The sequence below is a fragment of the Ursus arctos genome, unplaced genomic scaffold (genome assembly GCF_023065955.2).
Source record: "Ursus arctos isolate Adak ecotype North America unplaced genomic scaffold, UrsArc2.0 scaffold_5, whole genome shotgun sequence".
Classification (NCBI taxonomy): Eukaryota; Metazoa; Chordata; class Mammalia; order Carnivora; family Ursidae; genus Ursus; species Ursus arctos.
In genome coordinates this window covers 53,365,883-53,390,497 of record NW_026623067.1, presented here as the reverse complement: position 1 = coordinate 53,390,497, position 24,615 = coordinate 53,365,883, and the positions used below count along the sequence as shown (strand labels likewise).

At 35.2% G+C, this 24,615-nt stretch overlaps 1 protein-coding gene across 11 annotated transcripts in view; it reads right to left on the bottom strand.

The window, feature by feature from the left end:
* The window catches only part of ERBIN (erbb2 interacting protein), a 121,802-nt gene that overhangs the window by 65,938 nt on the left and 31,249 nt on the right, over nucleotides 1–24,615 (bottom strand). For 10 of the 11 annotated variants that reach the window (XM_026498872.4, XM_026498873.4, XM_044384157.3 and 7 more), the window contains exons 2-4: nucleotides 13,186–13,233; nucleotides 9,177–9,374; nucleotides 6,056–6,173 (exon numbers count right to left, since the gene is read on the bottom strand). In XM_026498872.4, the coding sequence (XP_026354657.2) occupies nucleotides 6,056–6,173; nucleotides 9,177–9,365 (307 nt within the window). In that variant the 5' untranslated portion in view covers nucleotides 9,366–9,374; nucleotides 13,186–13,233. Of the gene's footprint in view, nucleotides 1–6,055; nucleotides 6,174–9,176; nucleotides 9,375–13,185; nucleotides 13,234–14,701; nucleotides 14,776–24,615 lie in introns of all 11 variants that reach the window. The other variant, XM_044384154.3, reaches the window with a different exon arrangement.

The following is a 24,615-nucleotide window of genomic DNA, read 5'->3' as shown; positions in this document are numbered from 1 at the left end:
CAAGTACATTTAGAGTCTGTTCCCATCTCACTGCTTCTATCACTATCACCAGAGATGACTGAAATAGCAGCCCAACTGGTACCCACAATGTTTCTACATACAGACAGTCTAAGACTTTAAAACACAAATCAGATCATGCTCTGATCAATATGCTCAAAGCTTTCCAAATGATTCCAGGTCATTTAGAGTAAATGTCAAAAAACATACTAATGCTTACTAGGCTCTATCTCTCTGACCTCTACTCCTCTCACTCTCCCATCTTGCTTACTATGTTTTAGCTTCCATGGTCTTCTGTTTCGCAACATACTATGGACACTCGCACCTTACCAACTTTACATGGGCTATTCCCTCTTTCTGGTACATTCTTAACTCAGATATCTACATGGCTAACTTCCGAAGTCTTTGTTCATGTCACTTTCTTAGTGAGGCCTACTCTCAGTGCTTGTATTAGCCAGTCTTCAAAGATGGCTCATTTTATCCTTAATATATGCAGAACCTGAATTTTACCATGAATGACTTCTTAATTCTCTAACAATTCCAAGTATCTTCCCCTTTTTCATTCTCACTTGAATCTAACAGTGTTCGTTCTTTGCAATAGACCATTTTTATAAGACTTTGTCACTCAAACTTAATAAAATGAAAACACTAGATTAGATATTACAAAATGTGGCTTTCCTCTTTGTATTACTATTGCTTAATTACAGAAGAACTCTTTCTTTACTGATGGGAAAGAGAATATACTTCCTGACATTTAGGAGCTGGCCTGGTCATGTCTAGCTACTTGGCATTCAAAGGGACATCTTGGTATTCTCTTGTTGAACTACATGATTTCAAAGAGTATCAACATCAGACCAGGCCATTCTTTGACCATGAAATATCAAAACAAAAGCAAATACGTACAGTTAACCTTTAAACAACATGGGTTTGAATGGTGCAAGTCCACTTAACCATGAATTTTTTTTACAGTACTGTAAATGTATTTTATGATTACAGTAACATTTTCTTTTGTCCAGCTTACTTTATTGTAAGAATATAATATATAAATACATACAACATACTACAACACATGTTGTATGTTATTTATATAATATATATATATGTTGGGGTAAGAGTTCTAGTCAACAGTAGGCTGTGAGTATAGTTAACTTGGTGGGGGAGGGGGAGTTAAAAGTTATACACAAACTTTCAACAGTGTAGGGGGTTGACGCTCCTAACCACCACATCATTCAAGGGTCAACTATAATCATGTCTGAACAAATATGAACATTGTCCAAAATACAAAATACCAAACAATCCCTTCTCCTAACTATTGAATGACTGCTGTTTCTTTGTCTATTACAACTTTAGACTTGTTCTAATCTACCCTCGCTACAGATAAAATTAAAATTCCCAACCATAGGGGTGCCTGGGTGGCTGAGTTGGTTGAATGTCCAACTCTTGGTTTCAGCTGAAGTTGTGATCTCATGGGACCTCATGGGCTCTGAAATAAGCAGGGAGTCTGCTTGAAGACTATTTCCCTCTACCACTCCCTTTACTCCCACTCTCTCTCTCTCTCTAAATAAATCTTAAAAAAAAAAAAAAAGACTCCCAATCATAGAACTACCCCTACTTCTTGACACCATCCAGAGCAAAACCTCATATTCTTTTTTTTTTTTTTTTTAACACTTATTTATTTATTTATTAGACAGAGAGAGACAGCCAGTGAGAGAGGGAACACGAGCAGGGGAAGTGGGACAGGAAGAAGCAAGGCTCCTAGTGGAGGAGCCTGATGTGGGGCTTGATCCTGGAACTCCAGGATCACGCCCTGAGCTGAAGGCAGACACTTAACGATTGCGCCACCCAGGCGCCCCAAAACCTCATATTCTTAAACCCTCCCCCATATCACCAAATGTTATAAGAAGTCTTTTTTTTTTTTTTTTTAAACCCTTTAGTATGGGTTTTTGTTCACTGCATCAAGTAATAAACCCGAACTGTTCAACCACAGGTGAGTTCCTGGTGATCTCTGCTGGGAGGGCATCAATACTCGTTATATTAATTACAGAACATAAGTTAATACTGGTTCCTTACTGTTTCTGCACTTGAAAGGCTATGGTAATAAACAGTACAGAATAGAACAGTGAGTTCCAGTCAAAACAGTCTAAACCAGGAATTGCAAGCTCAAATAACTATACTGGCTAAGGGGTAACAGATGTATGATTTGACCAGGTGTAACACTAGAGATAAGGCCTATGGTAAGGTATAGTGAGTGAACACCCCAGTTACAGTCTACATTACTAACATAGCTGGCAGTGACCAGTGATCACTGGTCTAAATATTTTTAAGTTCTACGTTAGTTTAACACACGGTTTTTCTTCTTTCATGATCTTGAACAAACTGATTTATTGAAAGAGCTCAACTTAACTATTAAGCACGTTAGCAATTTCAGAAATTTGAAAACACAGGAGAAAAATACAGTGACTAATTTTCCTCATAATCAATTTAACTTCTTTGAGCTTAAACTGAAGAGCCTTTTCTAGCAGTTGGTCCCTAATCATCAGATCTTCTCAGGTTCAATGAACTGCTTTCTGTTTTCACCACAAACTTTCAATTCATTCTTCCAGGGCTTTTTGACTCAATTAAAAAGAAAGGCCTTATTTAACCTCTCTAGCATTCCCCTATCAGAACTATCTGAGCTATTCTTGCTGGTTTCTCTGCCTTATAATTTCCTGGCTTTCTATTTTCTGTGCTCAGACAGATGAATTAACAACTAGGTTAGTCTTCATTTCTTTTATCTCCCTTTCCCTACCAGCTTTCCCAATCAACCACCTAGCAGAATGTTTTAATCATCATCCTCATTAGTCTTCTCAAGAAGCATAGGCATTTGAACACAAGAAATAATTATTTCTCAAACACTAGTTGCTTTTTGCAATGACTTGGGACAGCAGCATGGTGACTTTTTATTTCTTTAAAAAACTAACAATAAAGCAAAACTTTAGCCACAAAAGGAAGAGCAAATTAAACTAATTTACATTTCAGAGCAGGTGCATTTAGATATGAGTTTAAGACAAAAAGGAGAAAAAAACAAGCAAACAAAAAAAAAAAGGCAAGGGACTGATTATGACACTTAAAACATAAATAAAAAGCATAAAAGAAATAGAAGAAAAAATAGATAAGTCAATTTAATTTTTAGTGAAAATACATTGTAAGATTTCACTGACAGCAATCACTAATGTCATTCTCTTTCTGGGTTTGAGTGCTTATCTTAAATCTTCTCACCATATATAAATTATTTCCAACTCCTCAAAAACACAGGCTGATACAATCACATGAAACAGGTTTTCAATATAATCAACAAAAAAACTGCTGAAACTAGAATAAAAAAAGAGAAACACTACAGTCCAATAGGTTGTCATAATTCCAACACACTATTCTTTAAGAAGTTGCATGGAAGTCTAAGATATTAAGGATGCTGCTGCATCATAATTGCATCATCCTCAATTCACAGCAATAAATCCAGAGTTAATGTATTTTTCAGGAGATCCATGCAAGCATGTTCATTACTGAGCCAAGTATTATTTTCATACCATGAATAGTGGTAGCAGTTTGCCGGCCTTTCCCAGGTGCATACAATTGTATTAGTAATAGTCAAGATTACTTCAGATCTCTTTCCTTATACTTTTACATTTTCCATTTAAAAAAATCAAAAAAGTAGAAAACACCCTTTTGGGATGGAATATTAAACTTGATGACCTCTAATATCACAATTTCATACTTCTGTAATACTATGGAGTTGACTTAACTATTAGCATATGGAGAACTACAATGACAGTGGATTAAATTCTTTGAAATTTATCAATACTTGTCACTCTAAAAAAGCACCAAGGATTGAAACTCATTTCAAACTGCCCTTAAAGAGAAGTTTCAAACTGAAGAAATCTATTTAACCTAAATAAAATCATGAGGGGAAAAGTCACACAAATTAAAAACCAATTGACCTGACTCTTCAAAATGGCAATGTCATGAAAAACACAAAAAGATGGGCAAACTGTTCCTGATTTTAAAAGATTGAAGAGACATTACTGAATGCTATGTCATCTTTAACTGGGGGATGGAGGGAAAATAGCTAAAAAGGGCATTTTTAAGCAACAGGGAAAATGTGATGTCAAATTTCTTGAAGGTGATAATGATATTGTGGTGGTTATGTGTAAGGATTTCCTTGTTCTTGGGACATGCTTCTTCCAATACTTAAAGATAAAGTTCATGTCTGCAACTTAAAATTTTAAATAGGTTTACCAAAGAGAAATTTTATATAAGCAACAACATATCTTTTCCCTGAACATATTTAAATTCATATATATTTTTAAAAGAGAAAAAAAGCAAACATGGCAAAATGCTAAAAGTGGGTGAATCCATGAGTGTTCTGTCAATTTTTATGTAGGCTTTTTATTTGGCTATGAAATTTTTGAAATAAATTGGAAGAAAACAGGATATAAATGAATCCAATCTAAGTAGTAATTAAATTCTAAATTTATTTAAAAAACACAAATTTTTCATATCACAGGAAAAAAAAATTCTTTTAAGTAGGTTCCACACTCAACATGGGGCATGAACTCACACCCTGAGATCAAGACCTGAGACCAAGAACTGAGATCAAGGTTCGAATGACTGAGCAACCCAGGTACCTCCAAATAATGGCAAATTTTTAACCTGAAAATTACATGTTTCAACAGAAGTTTAAAAAATTACAAGTTTTAAACTAAAATTTATTGGCTATTGACAACTAACACCCAGTACAGCACTAACCACTATAACCTTCCCTGAACCTAGAATGAATTGTGAACACATTTACACCTCCTTAAAAAGGATTTAATCCTTAAAACAGAAGTATTAAATTGATGACCTTTTTACAAAATATACAATTATTTGATATTGATTGCCCACAACTAAAATAATTAGGGTTTAGTAAATGAAGGCATGCAATAAACACATATATTTATTTTATTTAGAGTAATTTTTTTTATAGAAATGGGTAAGCACAGTTGTAAATTCATTAAAAGTTAACTACTAATTGTGAAAAGAGGGTGATTATCTTAATCAGTCCTAAAGTGGTTTTCATAGTAAGTCCTAAAATGTAGAACTGATATGATAGAAAGATCACTCCTGTATATTCATATCATCAAGACAAAAAATAACTATGCAACCAAAAGCTATGGAATATGATTGCTAGCCATTTACTGGTGCTACTGCACTAACTTTTTGGGACTTGTTTATAAAACTTTTTCCAAATGTTATAAAGAATTATTTGAATATAACTTAGATTTAGTGTTTGTTGAAGTCTTATCTTTTGGCAGACCATTTAGTATTTACTCTCTTGTGATTTTTTTTTTTTTTTTGCAATTATGTAAGAAATACATGTTCATTCTAATTTTCAAGTCTCTACCTCTCTCTCTATTGGACCAAGTAAGCACTTAACATTTCAGAATATACCACACTGTCTTCAGTGTATATCAAACTAAGCCTAGATTATACGCAGCAAGAGAACACTGACCATGTCCTTTTATTTCTCATCAACTGTAATCCTAGATCATAATACAGTACTCGGCAAAAGGTGGTCTTTCAATAAATATTCAATGATGTTCAGTATATTTATAATTTGCACAACTTTTTTTTTTAACCTTTACCACTATAACGTAAATATTCCATGCCAGTATTGATGAAGCTACATTTAACTCCCCTTTGTGGCTATATATAAATAGCATAATCAACAGTGGACACTACAGTTAATAGTTTCTCATCATTACAAACAATAGGATAATGAATATATATAAATACATAAACTTAAGGATACATAAGTATATACATGCATGTATCCACAGCATTTTAATTAAAAGGTCATTTAAAAGTTTTTGCATTTATCTCCACATTGCTTTAAACTATTGTATGTATAAGTTTTATATATATGAAAGTTAATATGATAACACTTTTTAATTTTGTATTTTTGTTTGTTAACACACAATAGAAATTGTAATAAAATTACATGTTCCTAAGTACAGAAAGCCAGGGGAAAAAATCTTACCATTCTTGCTGACATCCAGTTCCCTGAGATTAATGAGATTTGCAATAGATGCTGGTAATGTTGTTAAATCATTGTCTGGCAAACTCAGTTTGTGTAGAGACTGACAGTTAAAAAGTTGCTATTGAAACAAGAGAAGAAAGGATTTTGATTATTTAAGTTTCCCTAAATATTTCATTTATTAACCTTTAAACAAATAAATATTATTAGTGTGGTTAAACTGAATGAATTATACTTACATAAATACCAGAAAAGATCTCTTATTGTTTCATGCTATTATGGATCTGAACACAATTGAACTACTTAATCATTTACATCCTCTTACTTCTGCCCCAAGCAAAATGCACTCAGTAAGAATAACTATATGTTGTATTCTTTGTTAAAGTAGTAAAAAATAAGTGGCTATTAAATATGGCAAACTTTGGAACTTGTATTTCAGGCACCCTTATTCCAAAATGAAAATTTACATAAATTAAACCCAAATATGTACAATTGACTTAGAAGGACTGAAAATATTTAATTCTGATTTGGGAGGACAAAAAAAAATAAAGGGACAAATACATTCCTATGCTAAAATCACAATAACAAAATGTATTTAAAATAAAATATATTTAACCAAAAGTGTTGGTAAATGGGTCACTTCTACATTCCATACCAAAAAACTGTATGGAGCACAGAGAATTTTTAGGGCAATGAAAATACTCTGTATGATACCAAGTCACGGATACATTTCATTATACATTTGTCCAGACTCATATAATGTACAACACCAAGCGTGAACCATACTATAAACTATGTACTTTGGGTGATGATAATTTTTCAACATAGGTTCATCAATTTCAATATAAGTACCACTCTGACAGAGATGTTGACAATGGGGAAGCTATGCATGTGTGGGGATAGTGTAGGTATATGAGAAATCTCAATTTTGCTATGAATCTGAAACTGTTTCTAAAAAGCAAAGTGTTTAGAAAACCAAACTAAAAACTGTTTATCAGGATGACTCTGAATAAGCCCTTTTTAAGAAGAGCATTCTCCCAAAAACTGAAAGAAGTGTAAGTGATTCAGTTATCTGCACTATCACAGCAAACCTCTCTCTTTTCTACTCAATCACCAGGCTGAGACCCTAATAGTGCTTATTACAGAAAGGGACTAATCTTAGACTTCCAAGTTCTCCAGAACAACCTAAGTAAATTACTTTCTAAAGAACAATATATAAGGAAACAGTAATTACAAAGCACCTTATTACAACCTAGGGAAGTAATTCATAAGTATGCAACCCACAGTCTTTAATATTTTACCCACAGCCATATACAGATTTCTTTATAAGACAACCCTGGATGGCACTGGCTTTCCAAATGCTTTTACTACTAGCCACCAAAGGAAAAGTCTTTTTCAAAGCACTGCCACCCAGTATGTATACACACAGACACAGAAACTTAACACATATATTTCATGCAGCAATGGATATATGCAACACACTGTACTTTCCGTTCTGTTTCAGTTAGGGTCGCCAGATGAAATACAGGATGCCTGATTAAATTTGGATTTCAGATAAAAAATGAATAATTTTTTAAAAATATTTTATTTATTTATATGACAGAGAGAGCACAAGCAGGGGGAGCGGGAGAGGGAGAAGCAGGCTCCCCACTGAGCAGGGGGGGAGGCTTGATCCCAGGATTCTGGGATCATGACCTGAGCTGAAGGCAGGTACTTAACCAACTGAGCCACCCAGGTGCCCCAATAATGAGTAATTTTTAGTAGAAGTATGTCCTATTTACTGCATAAAACACACTTATACTAAAAAAATATTCATTATTCATCTAAAAATTATAATTTAACTGGATGTTCTCTATTTTTATTTTCTAAATCCACCAGGGCAAATAATAGTTCATTTTTTGGAAATGCCACACATATATTTATGAGCCATGAACACATCTCCATCCAGTTTTGATAAACACTACTGTATGAGTAGTAAAACATTCTAACAAATTACAACTACTGCACAAACTGAGAGTTGCTGGAGGGGAGATGGGTGGGGATAGGCTAAATGGGTGACGGGTATTAAGGAAGGAACTTCTCATGTTGAGCACTGGATATTATACGTAAGTGATGAATCACTAAATTCTACTCCTGAAACCAGTAGTACACTAGATGTATTACATGAAACCAGTATTACACTAGATGTTAACTAACTAGAATTTAAATAAAAATTTGGGAGAAAAAAAAAAGGTACTGCAGCTTTTCCATAATAAATAAGAAAATGAACTGAGAATGAAGAAGGATTTTTAAGGAAAAAAAAAGTAGCCACTGAAAAATTTTAGCAAAGGAACTGATAATGTGAGGATATTTCATGGCAACAAAACAACTTTCCTCCTTCTAGTTTTTCTTAGATTTCAGAAATGTTACATCCTCCAAAACCTTTCCAAACCAACTGAAATGGGGCAAACAGAATACTACCTCTAAAAACCTGCTTAATAACAAAATTATTAGGTGCCAACCAAAAGGACAATTTATTCTTCTCAATTACAATAATGTAGACCAATGTCTTACGAAAACTAGAAAAAGAAAACATGAATTTCAATTTTTGTCTAGCTAAATCTATTATTGGCTGCAGAAATCGTGTAGTCTTACCAAACATATTTAATGTCCATAAAAAGTGGACATTAAATATAAAATTTTAACTTACTTGCTCACTCAAGCAATTAGCTTGAAGAAACAAAGATTAAAATTCTATTTTAAAAAATTCTGGGGGTGCCTGGTAGTGCAGCTGGTTAAGCATCTGACTCTCTTGGTTTTGGCTCAGGTCCGGATCTTAGGGTTGTGAGATCGAGCCCTCTGTAGGGCTCCACGCTCAGCACAGACAGTACCTGAGATTCTTTCACGCTCTCCCTCTGCCCCTCTTCTGCTCACACGCTCTCTCACTCTCAAATAAATAAATCTTTAAAAAAATTTTTTTGATTCTGTTGTACACCACAAGATAAAATTAAACCAAAAAAAAAAAAAAAAAAAGGAAACAATGGAAACACAAATATATTGGCAGCATTATGGCAACAGTGGGGATATCAAAATTTCTTGCATAAAAATAACCAAAGACAATTCTTTAAAGACAGTATTAACATACCTTTGGAAGCTCTTCAATCTGATTAGCATCTAAATAGAGCTCCTCCAAAGTTTTCTCAAAAGTAAAAATCTCTTTGGGAACCTGTTCCAAACTGCAATGAGAATAATCAAGAGTAGTGACAGTCTCCTCTTCCCCTCGTAGACAACGACATGGTACCAACCGCACAAACAAACTTCGTTTTGTAGTCATTTTTAGACACTGCAATATTCAAATAAAAATAAATTTAGTTAAAACATACATATTATAACCAAAAATTTTTCAAAAAAAAATAATTAAAATTCCTTTATCACAATCTATATATCAAAGATAAGTACCTCCTTCTTTATACTCATCCAATGGAATACATTTAAACATTGTTTTACTGTCAAAATTTATATAAATTTATATATACTGAATTTCAAATGAAACTCAAGTACTTCTATACTTTAAAAAATGATATTAAATACCTATTTATATGCTTCTATAAGAATCATGCTTTATGAGTCTTGCTTACTCTAAACTAGAAAAACCCTAATGCAACAAAGATATTTCTTTAATATCTGGGTAAGAGCTATTTTTTAATTAAGAATTTGGGGGCGCCTGGGTTGCTCAGTTGGTTAAGCATCTGCCTTTGCTCGCTCAGGTCATGACAGAGCCCCATGTTGGGCTCCCTACTCAGCAGGGGATCTGCTTGTCCCTCTCCTTCTGCTCCCCCTTTTCATATTCTCTTTCTCTCTCTCAAATAAATAAATTTATATATATATATATTAAAAAAAAAAGAATTTAACTATACCCAGTTTTGAGTAGGTAGTAGAATTGCAAAGATATTTTCAGGTGTCCCTTAATGAGCCATCAGAATCATCACCCCTTTAACTTTCCAAGGCTCTTCCACATCAAAATTTCAATACATGCTAAGGGTATTTTGTTTCAATTAAATATTGGTCTTTTAATTTTTCTGAAGAGCTTATAGGTCCTATATTTGTGTAAGGTTACACATTAGAGAATAAACTTGCTTCAATAAAGTACATACAGACTTCACTGTTTCAAATTAAATGGGAGAAAGGTTTAATTCTGAATTAGTGAAAATTCTCCAGGCTAATTTTAACCTATCCATAGGTTAATTCCAACTAGTCTAAGATTATATTACCAAAGAAAAGCCTACTTCAATAAATAAGAATGACTGCTAATCAGTTAACAACTCTTTGTAAAATATAAATCCTTGCCTTAATCACAAGACAAGTAGAGTAACAATACTTCTAACCAGGACCAAGACTATGTTGAAGCCAGTGAGGGAAACTGCCTCAAGCACAAAATAGAAGGAAGCACCAAAAAACTCAGTAATCAAATATTTTAATGCATTATTTTCAAAATTAAAATCACTGAAAAATAATCTGTTTATGAACAAAATGACTAATTCTTAAATAAAGACAGGATTGGTATTACCAATTTTTTTCTTTTGCCTCAGGCTTCAATATGGCTCTGCAAGGCACTGCTACCAACTTCTATTTCAAATTATATGATATTCTTAAGGTGTTTGACAACTAAGTATTTCCCTTGCAATCTTTTTAAAAATAAGACTATTCTTAGTCAATCAGCATGTGCCAGGCGCTGTGCTAAGTTTTTTAGATAAAATACATGTATATTCTCATTTCATCCTCGTATATCTAAGACATGTACTATTATCCCTATTTTTCCATAAAGAAACTGATTCTGTGCTCTTACTGCATTATACTACTTCTCAATACATAAGGATATACTTGAACTCAGGTTCTCAAAATGATCAAAATATCAATAGGCCTTTTAGGCACTTCTTTAGGGTTTACAAAATTAAAACACTGAAGTGGTTCAGAACGCACTACTCCAAAGTATGGTACCTTCACATACCGAATACTTTCAACTGAAAGAATGTGAGAAAACAGCAGAAGCAGGAGGTCATGCTGGCCTCCCCTTTTACTTCTCCACTGAAATAGGTCATAAAATCCTCATGTGAGATGTGCCTTCCTTATATCTGGGGAGGAAAAGAACACCCCAATCTCTCAAGAATGGAGAAGAATCCTAATAAATGGGCTTTACTAAACTTCCCCCAGTTTACTACACTTAACTCATACTCTGACCTATCGTATCTGTACAAGTCTACACTCTTCATCAAATCTAGCATAAATATGCTAAGTTTTAATGGTTTCTTTACATCCTTACCCCTCATAAAGGCTCCTGTGCTTCTTAAAACTTATCTGAAATAAATTTGCATGCTTTCTCCTGTTAAACTGTTTTTGTCACGTTAGTCTTCAGACCCAGCCAAAGACCCTAAAAAGGTCAAGGAAAAATCTTTCCTTCCCTACACTACGACGTCAAACATAAAAGTTTCTATATAAAATCTTTGTCTTACGGGAATATAACACATAACATGGTGATTTCAGTTAATAGTAATAATATTGTACCACATATTTGAAAATTGCTAAAAGAGGAGATCTTAAAAGTTCTCATTCCAAGAAAAACAATTTCAAACTACATACGGTGATGGATGTTAATTAGATTTATTGTTGTGGACACTTAGCAATACATACATATACTGAATCATCATTATGTTGTACTCCTGACCTAATATAATGTGTATGTCCATTGTACTTCAACAAAAACAAAAAAACTTCGTCAACAAAGAAATATCCAAAAAAGTTTACTGAATGTTAATTAGTAATCCTTATTTATATGTAAGTGTGTTTTACTTATAAGAATACACAGTTTTGTTGATCTAATAAGAATTTCATTGCTAAGGGGGAATTTAGCTTATCCGTGTGTATTTGAGATCCCCAAAATAAAAGATTCCAAAAATGAATATGAAATTTCTTGCTCAAGAGATTCTAAGATTTCAACGTCAAGAGATTCTAAGATTTCAACTGATAATGGGTTAAGAGGACACTTAAAAACATCCAATATGGTAGCCACTAGACATGTGCCCATTTTAATTAAACCACTTTTAACTTAAAATTCAATTTAGATCAAATAAAATTAAACATCTAGTTTCTCACTCTAAGCCCATTTTAAAAGCTCAACAGCACCATATGTGCTAGTGGCTACAATACTTAGTAAGAGAAGACAGAGAACATTTCTATCGGTACAAAAAGTTCTGTGGGACGGTGTTGGTTCGATGTCTGAAAATATTCTGGTTCATCAAATTATAAACATTGTATGCTTATATTTATATGACAGTACCCAAGAACTTGAAAGATACGGCCTAAAAATTCCTGAATCAAAATGGATTTGGGAGTATAATTACTAGCTGAGAATAAAGGGCATGGAATGTTTACTACCAAATATACGTAATTTAGAAGAGTGTATTTGTTTTAGATGTTATCATCTGTGCAGCACACTTGAAGCATAAGGCAATTTACAAGACAGAGTAATTGTTAATAAAGCTAAGATAACCTCCAAGGTTTTTTTTTGTAGTGATAACCATAAACACATCATGTTGCAAACAGACAGATGGTCAGAAATTGTAAAACTTCTCAGAAGAGACAATGAATTCAGAAAAGGAAATTAGATACTCTAGGAAACAGTTTACATCTTAAGTAAAAATTTCCTGTTGACAGAGGCTATGAAGAGAGCAGTTCAGATCTTTGATTAAATTCAGTGGGCCCCAAGCCAATATAAAAATGGACCCTAATTTAGCAGACTAAAACTGCTGATTGATAAGAAAGGAGGGGGAACTTGATTATTGAGGGTACAGGAGGTAAATACCGTATGAAAGAGAAATAAATGCATAATAACAACCAAAGAGATCCTCCGTTACACAATTTTATACGGAAGTAAACCAAAGGAAGCCTGGCCTGTTCTCAAAAGGAAGTGATCAACATGGGGAATGTTCATTAGAATTTTACTGTTATGATTAAGTAAGAGCCACTTTATTACCCAGACTTAACACGGGAGACATAAAAATATTGTTATAAAATGGAGAAAGAGAAGTCAACTAAGAAAAAAAAGGCATAACATTAAGCCAGACACTTTCTAAAAAAAAGAAATTAAAGCTACTTACCACTGGGTTGAATTTATCTCCCTGATGTTTCTTAATTGAGCCAACATTCTGTGGAAACCAAAATAAAGAAACAAAATTAACAATAAAAATAGATCTTTATGACTTTAAGCGATCATCTCTTTTAAATTCTTATTTGCCTCAAAATGTAAATTATAATTCTCAAAAACTCACTACTGTAAACACACAAATATGCTAACTTCTAAATACATAGCTAGCTTCTTAACCAGTCACTGGATTGTTTTTAATATATTCATAAGCTATGGTGAACCCTCATCTAGATCAAATAATACCCACCTAACATTAAAACCCCATTTATTTGAACCTACTGAGAAACAATAAAGTTCTTCCAAGCAGATAAATTCAAATCACCAATTATATTTAAATTTAGTTTTTTTAAAAAGATTTTATTTATTTATTTGAGAGAGAGCAAGTCAGAGCGAGCAGGCTGAGGGAGAAAGAGGGAGAGAGAATCTGAAGCAGACTCTGTGCTGAGCGTAAGGTCCGACTTGGGGCTCAATCTCATGACTGCAAGATCATGACCTGAGCCAAAACCAGGAGTCTGATGGTTAACCAACTGAGCCACCCAGGCCCCCTAAATTTCATAGTTTCGGATGGTTCTGTGAAGCAGACAACGGTAACGGCTGATCAGATTCTATTCTTCCCTTTATGGAAATTTTACTTTCTCTGGGGCGGTAATGGACCCAGCTAAATATCCAGAGTTGAAAGGCTCAAGGGGTTGGAGGACACAGTTGAGATCAGTGACATATTAAGTCTGCTTTGGGGATGGAATGGGGTTGGTTATGGGCAAACATTTGTTTTCCTTATCCAGGGATAGATGTAAACATGTTTACTGCTGCAACAACAATCCTATGACCATAAGTCAACAAGTGTGAGTATTAAAAAACAACTAATAAGGCTGACAAAGTAGAAAAACAAAACAAGTTGGGGATCTCTAAAAGCACTGCTGAGCAACTGGACCAATGTTAACTGCTGCCTTCTTCTGGATTTCTTGGTATGTAAGAAAACTAAATTCCCCATTTATTTAAACCATTGTGAAGTTTTCTGTACCTACAGACATATTACAAAGTGGAATTTACGTACTACATATTACAAAGTGAAACAGCCTAAACCCAAAACAGTAACATTAATAAAAAGTATACACATCATAATCTTTTTATTAAAAATTTCGGTAATATTAATAAATATTAATATTAATACTTCAAAATTTTACAATTACCCTAAATTTATTGGGTTATTTTTCTCTTTGCCAAATGGTTTCAGTACTACTGAGTTGTTTAACCTTCCCCACAAATTCTACATATAATACATGTCACAAAAAATACCTGTGCATATAGCAAACAGAGATGGTCATGAAATTATTCAACATACTCCTACATAAGTAATAATCTGGTAGAATGGAATTGCCAATAGGCTGAAACAGAACATGGCAACGGAAGAGCAGGTTGGAGAGAAGAGATATGTGAAAACTGTATTTAGAAATGGTAGTTTAAAATACCTGAAAGATGTCCTAGCAGGATCTTTGGTAGGCAGCTGAATATGGGCATTCAGAGATGTGGGGACAGATCTAAGCTGAGGATAAAAATTTGCAAGTCATCTGCTTAGAGATGTTAGTTAAAGCAATGAAATTACATGAAAGCATGAAGAGCATGAGCATAGACACAAAAGAGAATAGGTTCAATGATTAAACCCTGGGATAATACAAAAATACAAAATATAAAATTAAGAGGTCAGAAAATAAGGATAGAACCAAAAAGGACACTGAAGAGAAACAGTCAGTGAGTCAAGAAAAGAAAATGATACTGTAAAAATAAAGTGAAAATGTTTCAAGGAGGAAGAAGTTATCAACTATGTTAATAAGAATTTGGAATTACCACTATGTAGCAAAGGTCATTGACTATGACCTTGTTAACAAGGTCATTTAATGTGGAGTGGTAGAAACAAAACAAAACAATTCAAGAATACAGATAATTCAGGTAGTTCAGCTATAAAAGACATTAGAAAAATAGAGCAGTAGCAAGAGTAGAATATGAATCAGGAGTCACAACATCTGATCTGTAAACAGATAGGAATAATCGAGTTAGCAGAGTCCACTGGTAAATTTTTATGAAGAGATTTGGGCAACAATTCATAGACTGTCCTAGCAAGATGTCCCACCAATAAAAAAGCTGTATATGAGGAGGAAAACAAAAAACATACCTTGGGTGCAATGGTTTAACTAGCCAAATAAAACTCACAAAGGGTATTTCTCAAAAATACAGGTTACTGTGCCTTCTTTCTAGAGATTCTTTTTTTCCCCAAGATTTTATTTGTTTGTTTGTTTATTTACTTGAGAGAGTAAGCAAGCGAGTGAGCGTGAGAGTGGGGGGAAGAGCAGAAGGAGAGGACCAGCAGGCTCCACCCTGAGCATGGAGCCTAACTTAGGGCTTGATCTCACGATCCAGAGATCACGACCTGAGCCAAAATCCAGAGTTGGATGCTTAACCAATTGAGCCACCCAGGTGCCCCTCTGGAGATTCTTATTTTAGAGATTAGATATAAAACTCAAGATTCTCTATCTTAAAGTGCAGATGTAATTCTTTTTGTCCAACATTCTCAACAATCATCAATACATGGTCGATCTTATTCTATTTATGCTCAAACCACCACCTTTTCTCCCTCCCAATTCTCTACTATTATTTTGACAAACTCTCAGCTTGGGTATTACTGTAACAAGTGAAAAGTGAAGTCACTATAAAGGTTTTTAAAAATATAGTATGTTACAGGGCACCTGGGTGGCTCAGATGGTTAAATATCTGCGTTTGGCTCAAGGCATGACCTCCTGGTCCTGCGATGGAGCCCAGCATTGGGCTCCCAGCTCAGTCGGGAGTCTGCTTCTCCCTCTCCCTCTGCCTGCCTCTCTTTGTTTTTGTGTCTCAAATAAATAAATAAATAAATAAATAAATAAATAAATAAATAAATAAATGAAACAACTATAAAAACACAGTATATTTCCCTATCGATCTAAAAATACAGTATATTTTCCTATCAGTATGATATACCCAAGTAGATTTGAGAGAAATTTTAATGTTGAAGCAATCTTTCTATATGAGTTCAAGAGTTAAAACGTACAACAAAGGTTCCTCAGGCATGCCCACAGCTATTAGTTGACACTCAGTGGTTGTTTAAGGTCATTTTAGTTTAATCATGGCTATCACAATGTCTGTTAATCTATATTTGGTATACCTGTCCTTAGTACTGAGTTATTTAATGGACCCTATTAACCCATTACAGGTAGGTACATGAATAGTAAACAATGAAAATACTGATATGCCAAAAAAATAAGAATAGAAAGGTAAGAAATTTATACAACAAAAAAAATTATAAATGCTATGTAAGAGCATGTGATCCTGAAGGGCAAAAATCAGCAACTGAATGTATAAAATGTGCTATGCCTACAACATATACAGCAACAAACAGCTAAGTTCCACACTAAGGGCTATAAGACTAACATCAATGTCTGAACCCTACTGGCCTGATTCTAATCCAGTAGAAAGCTGAGACTTTCTCCAACATTGGCACTACTAACCCAACTTTCAAATAAAGTAGTAGACATACATATTCAAGTTACTAAAGCGTGACACATTTGCAGAAATTTCCATTTTTACATTTCTACAAATTACTTACATGATAAAATAGATTCTTATAGTTTGGAAACTGTAAACATCTCTGTGACTAACAGCAATGACAATGGTGAATGCAAGTGGCAAGAGTGGGCACCCTTGTATCGTTCCTGATCTTAAAAGAAAGGCTTTCAGCCTTTTTTTTTTTTTTTTAAGATTTTATTTATTTATTTGACACAGAGAAAGAGAGCACAAGCAGGCGGAGCAGCAGACAGAGGGAGAGGGAGAAGCAGGCTCTCTAATGAACAGGGAGCCCAATGTGGGGCTCAATCCCAGGGCCCTGGGATCAAGACCCAAGCCAAAGGCAGATGCTTAACTAAGCCACCCAGGCGCCCCAGGCTTTCAGCTTTGCACCACTGAGTAGGATGTTAGCTATGGGCTTGTCAAATATGGCTTTTATTACATTGACATATGTTCCTTCTATACCCACTTTCTTGAGAATTTTTATCATAACTGGATATTGAACTTTTGTCAAATGCTTTTTCCACATTTACCAAGATGATTATATGATTTTTATCCTTCATTTTGTTAATGCAATATATCACGCTGACTGATTTAAGGATGTTGAACCATCCTTGAATCCCTGGAATAAATCTCACTTGATCATGATACATGATTCTTTTAATGCACTACTGAATTCAGTTTGCTAATATTTTGTTCAGGAATTTTTCATCCATGTTTATCAGGAATATAGCTGTGTAATTTTCTTTTCTTGTGGCATCTTTGTCTGGTTTTGCTCTCAAGGTAGTGAAAGCCTCATAAAGTAAGTTCGCAAGACTTCCCTCCTCTTCTATTTTTTTGGAAGAGTTTAAAAAGGATAAGTATTAAGTCTTCTTTGAATATTCACCAGTGAAGCTATCTAGTCCTAGCCAGAGCAATTAGGCAAGAAAAACAAGTAAAAGGCATTCAAGCTGCAAAGGAAAAAGTAAAACTGTCACTATTTATAGATGACAATAGCATATATAGAAAACTCTAAAGGCTGTAAGACATTAATGAAGGAAATTCAAGACACAAATAAATGAAAAGCTATTCCATACTCATGAACTGAAAGAATCAATACAGTAAAATGTCTATACTACCCAAAGCAATCTAAAGATTCAATACAATCCCTATCAAAATTCCAATACCACTTTTCAAAAAAAATATGGTCAATTAATTTACAGCAAAGGAGCCAAGGATACACAAGGGGTAAAGGACAGTCCCTTCAATGAATGATAGTAGGAAAACTAAAGTCACAGGCAAAAGAACGAAACTCGACCGCTATCTTATATCATACATAAAAATTAACTCAAAATGGATTAAAGAGGGGCGCCTGGGTGGCACAGCGGTTAAGCGTCTGCCTTCCGCTCAGGGCGTGATCCCGGCGTTGCGGGATCGAGTCCCACATCAGGCTCTTCCGCTATGAGCCTGCTTCTTCCTCTCCCACTCCCCCTGCTTGTGTTCCCTCTCTCGCTGGCTGTCTCTCTCTGTCGAATAAATAAATAAAATCTTTAAAAAAAAATGGATTAAAGAGATGAACCTGGGGTGCCTGGGTGGCTCGGTCAGTTAAGGGTCCAACTCTTGATTTCAGCTCAGGTTATGATCTCAGGGCCATGAGATTGAGCCCCATTGTCATGCTCTGCACTCAGCAGAGTACGCTTGTCCCTCTCTGTCCCCCAGCTTGTGTGTGCTCTCTCTCGCAAATAAATAAAATCTTAAAAAAAAAAAAAAGGTGAACCTAAGACCTAAAACCATAAAATTCATACAAGAAAACACAGGTAGGTAAGATTCTTTACGTAGGTCTTGGCAATGATTTTTGAATCTGACACCAAAAGCAAAAGTAAGTTAAGTAGGACTACATCATACTAAATAAGCCTCTAGTACAGCAAAAGAAACCATCAATAGAAGGAAAATGTAACCTACAGAATGGGAGAAAATATATACAAGTCATAAGGGACTAATATTCAAAATACATAAAGAACATTTACAACTTAATGACAAAAAAATCCAATTAAAAAAATGGGTGGAAGATCTAAATAGACACTTTTCCAAAAAAAAAAAAAAAACCATACAGATGGCCAACAGATGAAAGGATGCTCAACATCACTAATCATCAGGGAAATGCAAATCAAAACAATGAGATATCACATCTCATATTTTAGAATGGCTATTATCAAAAAGAAGAGAAATAACAAGTATTGGTGAAGATGTGGAGAAAAGGGAACCCCTCTGCACTTTTAGTGAGAATGTAAATTGGTGCAGCCACTATGTAAAACAATATGGAGGTTCCCCTCCCCCCCCAAAAAAAATCCAGCCATATGATCCAGCAATTCCATTTGTGGGTATTTATCTGAAGAAAACAAAAACACTAACCAATAAAGATATATGTACCCCCATGTTCACTGCAGTGCACACACACATAAATATGATTCAGTCATAAAAAGAATGAGATCTTGCCATCTGCAACAACTTAGATGGATGGATATTAGGCTAAGTTAAATAAGTCAGACAGAGAATGACAAATACCATTTTATCTTTCTTATATGTGGAATCGAAAAACAAACCAAAAAGCCTCCTAGATATAGAAAACAGATTGGCGGCTGCCAGAAGCATGGGGTGGGGTAGGGGGGAGAAATGGGTAAAGGGGGTCAAAAAGTTACATACATACATACATACACACACACACACACACACACACACACACACACACAGAGTCTTTCCACCACTGCAGCAGAGGTCTCCATGTGCTACTTTCCAATCAACACCCTAGCCAAGGGAATCTGTCCTGAGTAAGAGTGCTATAACATTTGTGTATAAGTGTTAAAAGAATGCAGGCTTTGGTTCTCATGGATAAATACATGGAAGTGAAACTGCTGGGTCACAGTCTATGTTTAATTATGTAACTTTTAAAAGTTGTTTTTGGGAGTGGTTTTATCATTTAACACTTCCAGAGTTCCAGTTACATCTTTACCAACACTTGATATTCTCCAGTCTTTCTTACGTAGTAGTGCGTGCATAGAAATAGCTCACTGTACTTTTGTTTTGCATTTCCCTAATTACAAATGGCAGAGCTTCATCTGTACTTAGACCTCATTTAGATGATAAAACACTGGACTTCAAGCCTTGATACTCTAATGGGATAAAATTTCTGGAGAAGAGAGTCATCAAGGCACTTGGATGGCACAGTTGGTTGAGCAACCGACTCTTGTTTTGGCTCAGGTTGTGACCTCAGGGTTGTGGGGTCAAGCCGTGCGCTCAGTGCAGAGTCTGCCTGAGTTTCTCTCTCCCTCTCCTCCTCTTCCCAACACTGGCATGCTCTCGCTCTCTCTCTAAATATATATTAAAAAGAAAAAAAAAAGTAGAGGGGCTCCTGGGTGGCTCAGTTGGTTAAAGTGCTGCCTTCGGCTCAGGTTTGGATCTAGCCCCTCATCAGGCTCCTTGCTCAGCAGAGGAGTCTGCTTCTCTCCCTCTGCCTGCCACTCTCCCTACTTGTGAGCTCTCTCTCTAACAAATAAATAAAATCTTAAAAAAAAAAAGTGAGGAGTGATCGAATTTTGTATATGGGAGGAAAGTAAATTAGAGCAAGAGAGCACACTGTATTGGAAAACAATTCTCCCTGAACATCTCACATTTCTGCACGGTCTGAATTCTCTGAGCACTGTCATTTACAGGCAATTTAATATGTTTGTATAAAGAGACATTCCAAGATAATAACGCTTAGCAAAATTAAAACAGTCCGACATCTTCTCCCAAGAAGATGTGCTTAAATTCCAGAGTAAAGATAAGGTTTCTGTCTCTCACTTTCAGAGGAAATGACACAGACTCTCATTGCCAGTGGTGCTATGTAAAATCAGAGTCTCCCAATTTGGGGTTCCTCTTCTGCAATGCACACTACTGCCTGTGCAGTTACCATTTGATCCTTACTATGTAGCCCTGTGAAGATTAAATCTGGGGTCATTTACACAAAACATGCCCTGGATGCTGCTTTTGTAGTGAGTAATAAACTCTGTCTCTCATCTAGAGGTTGTGTGTCTTCTGACAGGTTAACATACCAGCTTGTAAGGAGGGGAAAATCTAGACCCTTCACTGTTTCTGATTTAACCAGTGTAAATTTTAAGAAACATGTTGAGGCGCCTGGGTGACTCAGTCAGTTAAGCATCCAACTGTTGATTTCAGTTCATGTCATGATCTCAGGGTGGTGAGACTAAGCCCTGTGTTGCACTGGGTGTGGAGACTACTTAAGATTCTTTCTCTCCCTCTCCCTCTATCCTTTCCTCCACCCCCTGCACTCACTCTCCCTCTCTATAAGAAAAAAAAGGAAACACAGCCACCGTGTTTTATACCACCCAAGATCAAAAGACTGAGTCTATTTCCCCATTACTTGAATTCGGGCTGATCTTGTGACTTGCTTATATGGCACTTTGTCGTGGAAATAACAGTAACTATGCCTCAAGAAGATTTAAAACCATCACCTTTAATGCTAAGTGAAATAAGTCAAGCAGAGAAAGACAATTATCATATGGTTTCACTCATTTATGGAACATAAGAAATAGGAAGATCGGTAGAAGGAAGGGAAGAATGAAGGGGGGGGGTAAACAGAAGGGGGAATGAACCATGAGACACTATGGACTCTGTGAAACAAACTGAGGGCTTCAGAGGGGAGGAGGATGGGGACTGGGATAGGCCGGTGATGGGTATTAAGGAGGGCACGTATTGCATGGTGCACTAGGTGTTACACACAAATAATGAATCAAGGAACATTGCATCAAAAAAAAAAAAACATACATACATACATAAATAAATAAATAAATAAATAAATAAATAAAACCTCCACCTTCACCTTCTTTGAATGTTGCCCAGAGAACATGATGTCATAGAACAGTGTAGGATAAAAGACCACAATGCTGATGCACAAACTCAAGAGAAATATAAATTCCTGTTATTTTAAGCCATCGATCTTCCTAACTTTAACAGCTATATTAGTTTTTCCAAAGAGGAAACTTTACGCTTTGTTCATTTTCTTAGGGTATGTTCTCTATTTCATTAGTTTCAGTTTTTTCTATGTTTTCTGCCTTTTACTTATTTTGAATTTAATTTCTTTTTTTCCTCTTAGGGAAAGATTAAATAACTGATTCTAATACTTTCTTCTTCAAGATTTACAACCGTAAATTCTCTAAGTTGTACTTCATAAATTTTGATATGTCTTTGCTAATTTAAAATGCTTTCACTTTTTCCATTTGATTTATTCTTTTACCCATGGGTTATTTAGAATCGTCTTTATTTCAATACTTGGAGACCTACTAAACCTTAATTTGTTACTATTTCTAACTGAATTCCACTGTAGTCAGAGAACATATTATGATTTCTAGCCTTTGCAATATGTGGAAGCTTTTGGACAGCCCCACAAAACATCTGAGTGTTTCATGTCCTCCTGAATGTCACATTCTGCATCTTTTGGGCATACTGTTTTATAAATTTAATTAGGTTAAATTGGTTGACGGTGTTCACATCTTCTATATCCTTACCATTTTATGCATTCTTTTCCTACTAAATACTGAAAATACTGAAATCTCCATCAGTGTAAGTCTATTTCTCCTTTTAAAATTGTCTATTTTTATCTCATGTATTTTGAAGCTCTGTTATAGAGTGAAGAATACACATTTAGGGTTCTTACACCTTCTTGATAAGTGGATCCTTATTATAAGATGTTCTTTTTCTCTATTAACAATCCTTGCCTTGAAATATATTTTGCTTGATTATCATTGTAGCCACAGGAGCTTTCTTTCAGTAAGTTTTTTTTTTTTTTTTAAAGATTTTATTTATTTATTTGACAGAGATAGAGACAGCCAGAGAGAGAGGGAACACAAGCAGGGGGAGTGGGAGAGGAAGAAGCAGGCTCATAGCAGAGGAGCCTGATGTGGGGCTCGATCCCGGAACGCCGGGATCACGCCCTGAGCCGAAGGCAGGCGCTTAACCGCTGTGCCACCCAGGCGCCCTCTTTCAGTAAGTTTTAATACAGTGTATCTTTTCCCTCTATTCCTTTTAACCAAATTTATCTTTAAAGTGACCACTTGTATGAAGCATACAGTTGGGTCTTCCTGTTTAATCCAATCTGACAATTTTTACATTTTGATGGTGGGCTTAGACCATTTATATTTAATATAATTATTGGTGTGGCTTAATTTAAATCTATTTCATTACTATTTATTTTCTATTTGTTCTTTGTTCCTCTTTTTTCTTGACTTCAAATAATGCTATTTTTCCCCATACTATCTCATTTTATGGCCTCTTTGCTGTTGTTGTTGTTGTTGTTGTTTGGTTGCTCTAGGAATACACAATATGCAGTCTTAATTCATCATAATCCACCTTCAAATATGTCACTTCACATATGATCTAAGAAATTTAAGAGTATCATTTATACTTATATTTATTCTCTCCCATATTTCAAGCTACTGTCATACATTTTACTTCCACATATTATAAATCCCACGGTATTTTTTGCTTTACATTATCAATTGTTATATAAATTTGAAAACAAGAAACAGGAGCCTGGGTGGCTCAGTCAGTTAAGCAACCAACTCTTGTTTCAGCTCAGGTCATGATCTCAGGGTCATGAGAACAAGCCCCACATTGGACTCCAGCTTGGGACTCTCAATTCCTTTCCCTCTGCCCCTCCCCCCCTGCTCTTACATGCTCTCTCTCTAAAATAAATAAATCTAAAAAAGATAATAAAAAGAATAGGGGTGCCTGGGTGGCTCAGTTGGGTAAGCATGTGCCTTCAGCTCAGGTCCTGGTCTCAGGGGCCGGGGATTGAGCCCTACATCAGGCTCTCTGCTCAGCAGGGAGTCTGCTACTTCCTCTCACTCTCCCTCTGTGATCTCTCGCTCTCTCTCAAATAAATAAAATCTTTTAAAAAAAGATAATAAAAAATAAAAACAAGAAAACAGAATTTCATATTTATTCACAAATTTACTGTTTTCTTCAGTCTGTTTCTTACTACAAATTTGCTGGTAAGCCAATTCGAGTAGTTTTTTTGTTTTGTTTTGTTTTGTTTTTAAGATACTGCCTTTCTCAGTTCTATAATGTTCATTTGGCTTATTTTCAGCTTGGCCATTCTCTCCTGAAATACCCAATCCCTCACATACTACCCTGTAAATTTCTTTAAAATCCCTCTCTCCTACTTAACTAAGTCATCTATAAGTCTGCTTTTATTAACTATTTTCTCTTAAATATGCCATCACATTTTCCTGTTTCTTTGTAGGTTTCACAATTTTTCATAGTATTCTAGACGCTGTAAGAGTAAAGTTGAGAATTAAGCACAATATTGTTTTGGTAATTTTTCTTTATTTCCCAGAAAGTCTACACTCTTCTCTCAGGATAGGTGACTGGTAATTCATATTCCCAGCAAAAATCTATATGAGCTGGGACTGGTTGCAGCTTTAATTAGATTGATTTCATCTGTGATCACTTCAACTTACAACTTTTCTACCCCCAAAGACAGCCACATTTTTGATCTTGTCATCATCTTGGGTAGAGAGAATTTGGGATGCAGTTCCAAGTATTTTTTGGTTCAGTTTGCTTTTAGATTTGAATCCAGCAGAGTCCCACAACTCAAGAACCACTGAATTTGCAGGACTACACGTTTCTCTGAGCTTTTCAAGACCTCCTCCCTCTACTGCTGCTTCATGACAAAATTCAAGGTGGATGGAATTATCAGGCTTAGTGATTTATTTTGCCTTTGGGGCTCTTGTCAGATTCCCATCCCTTCACA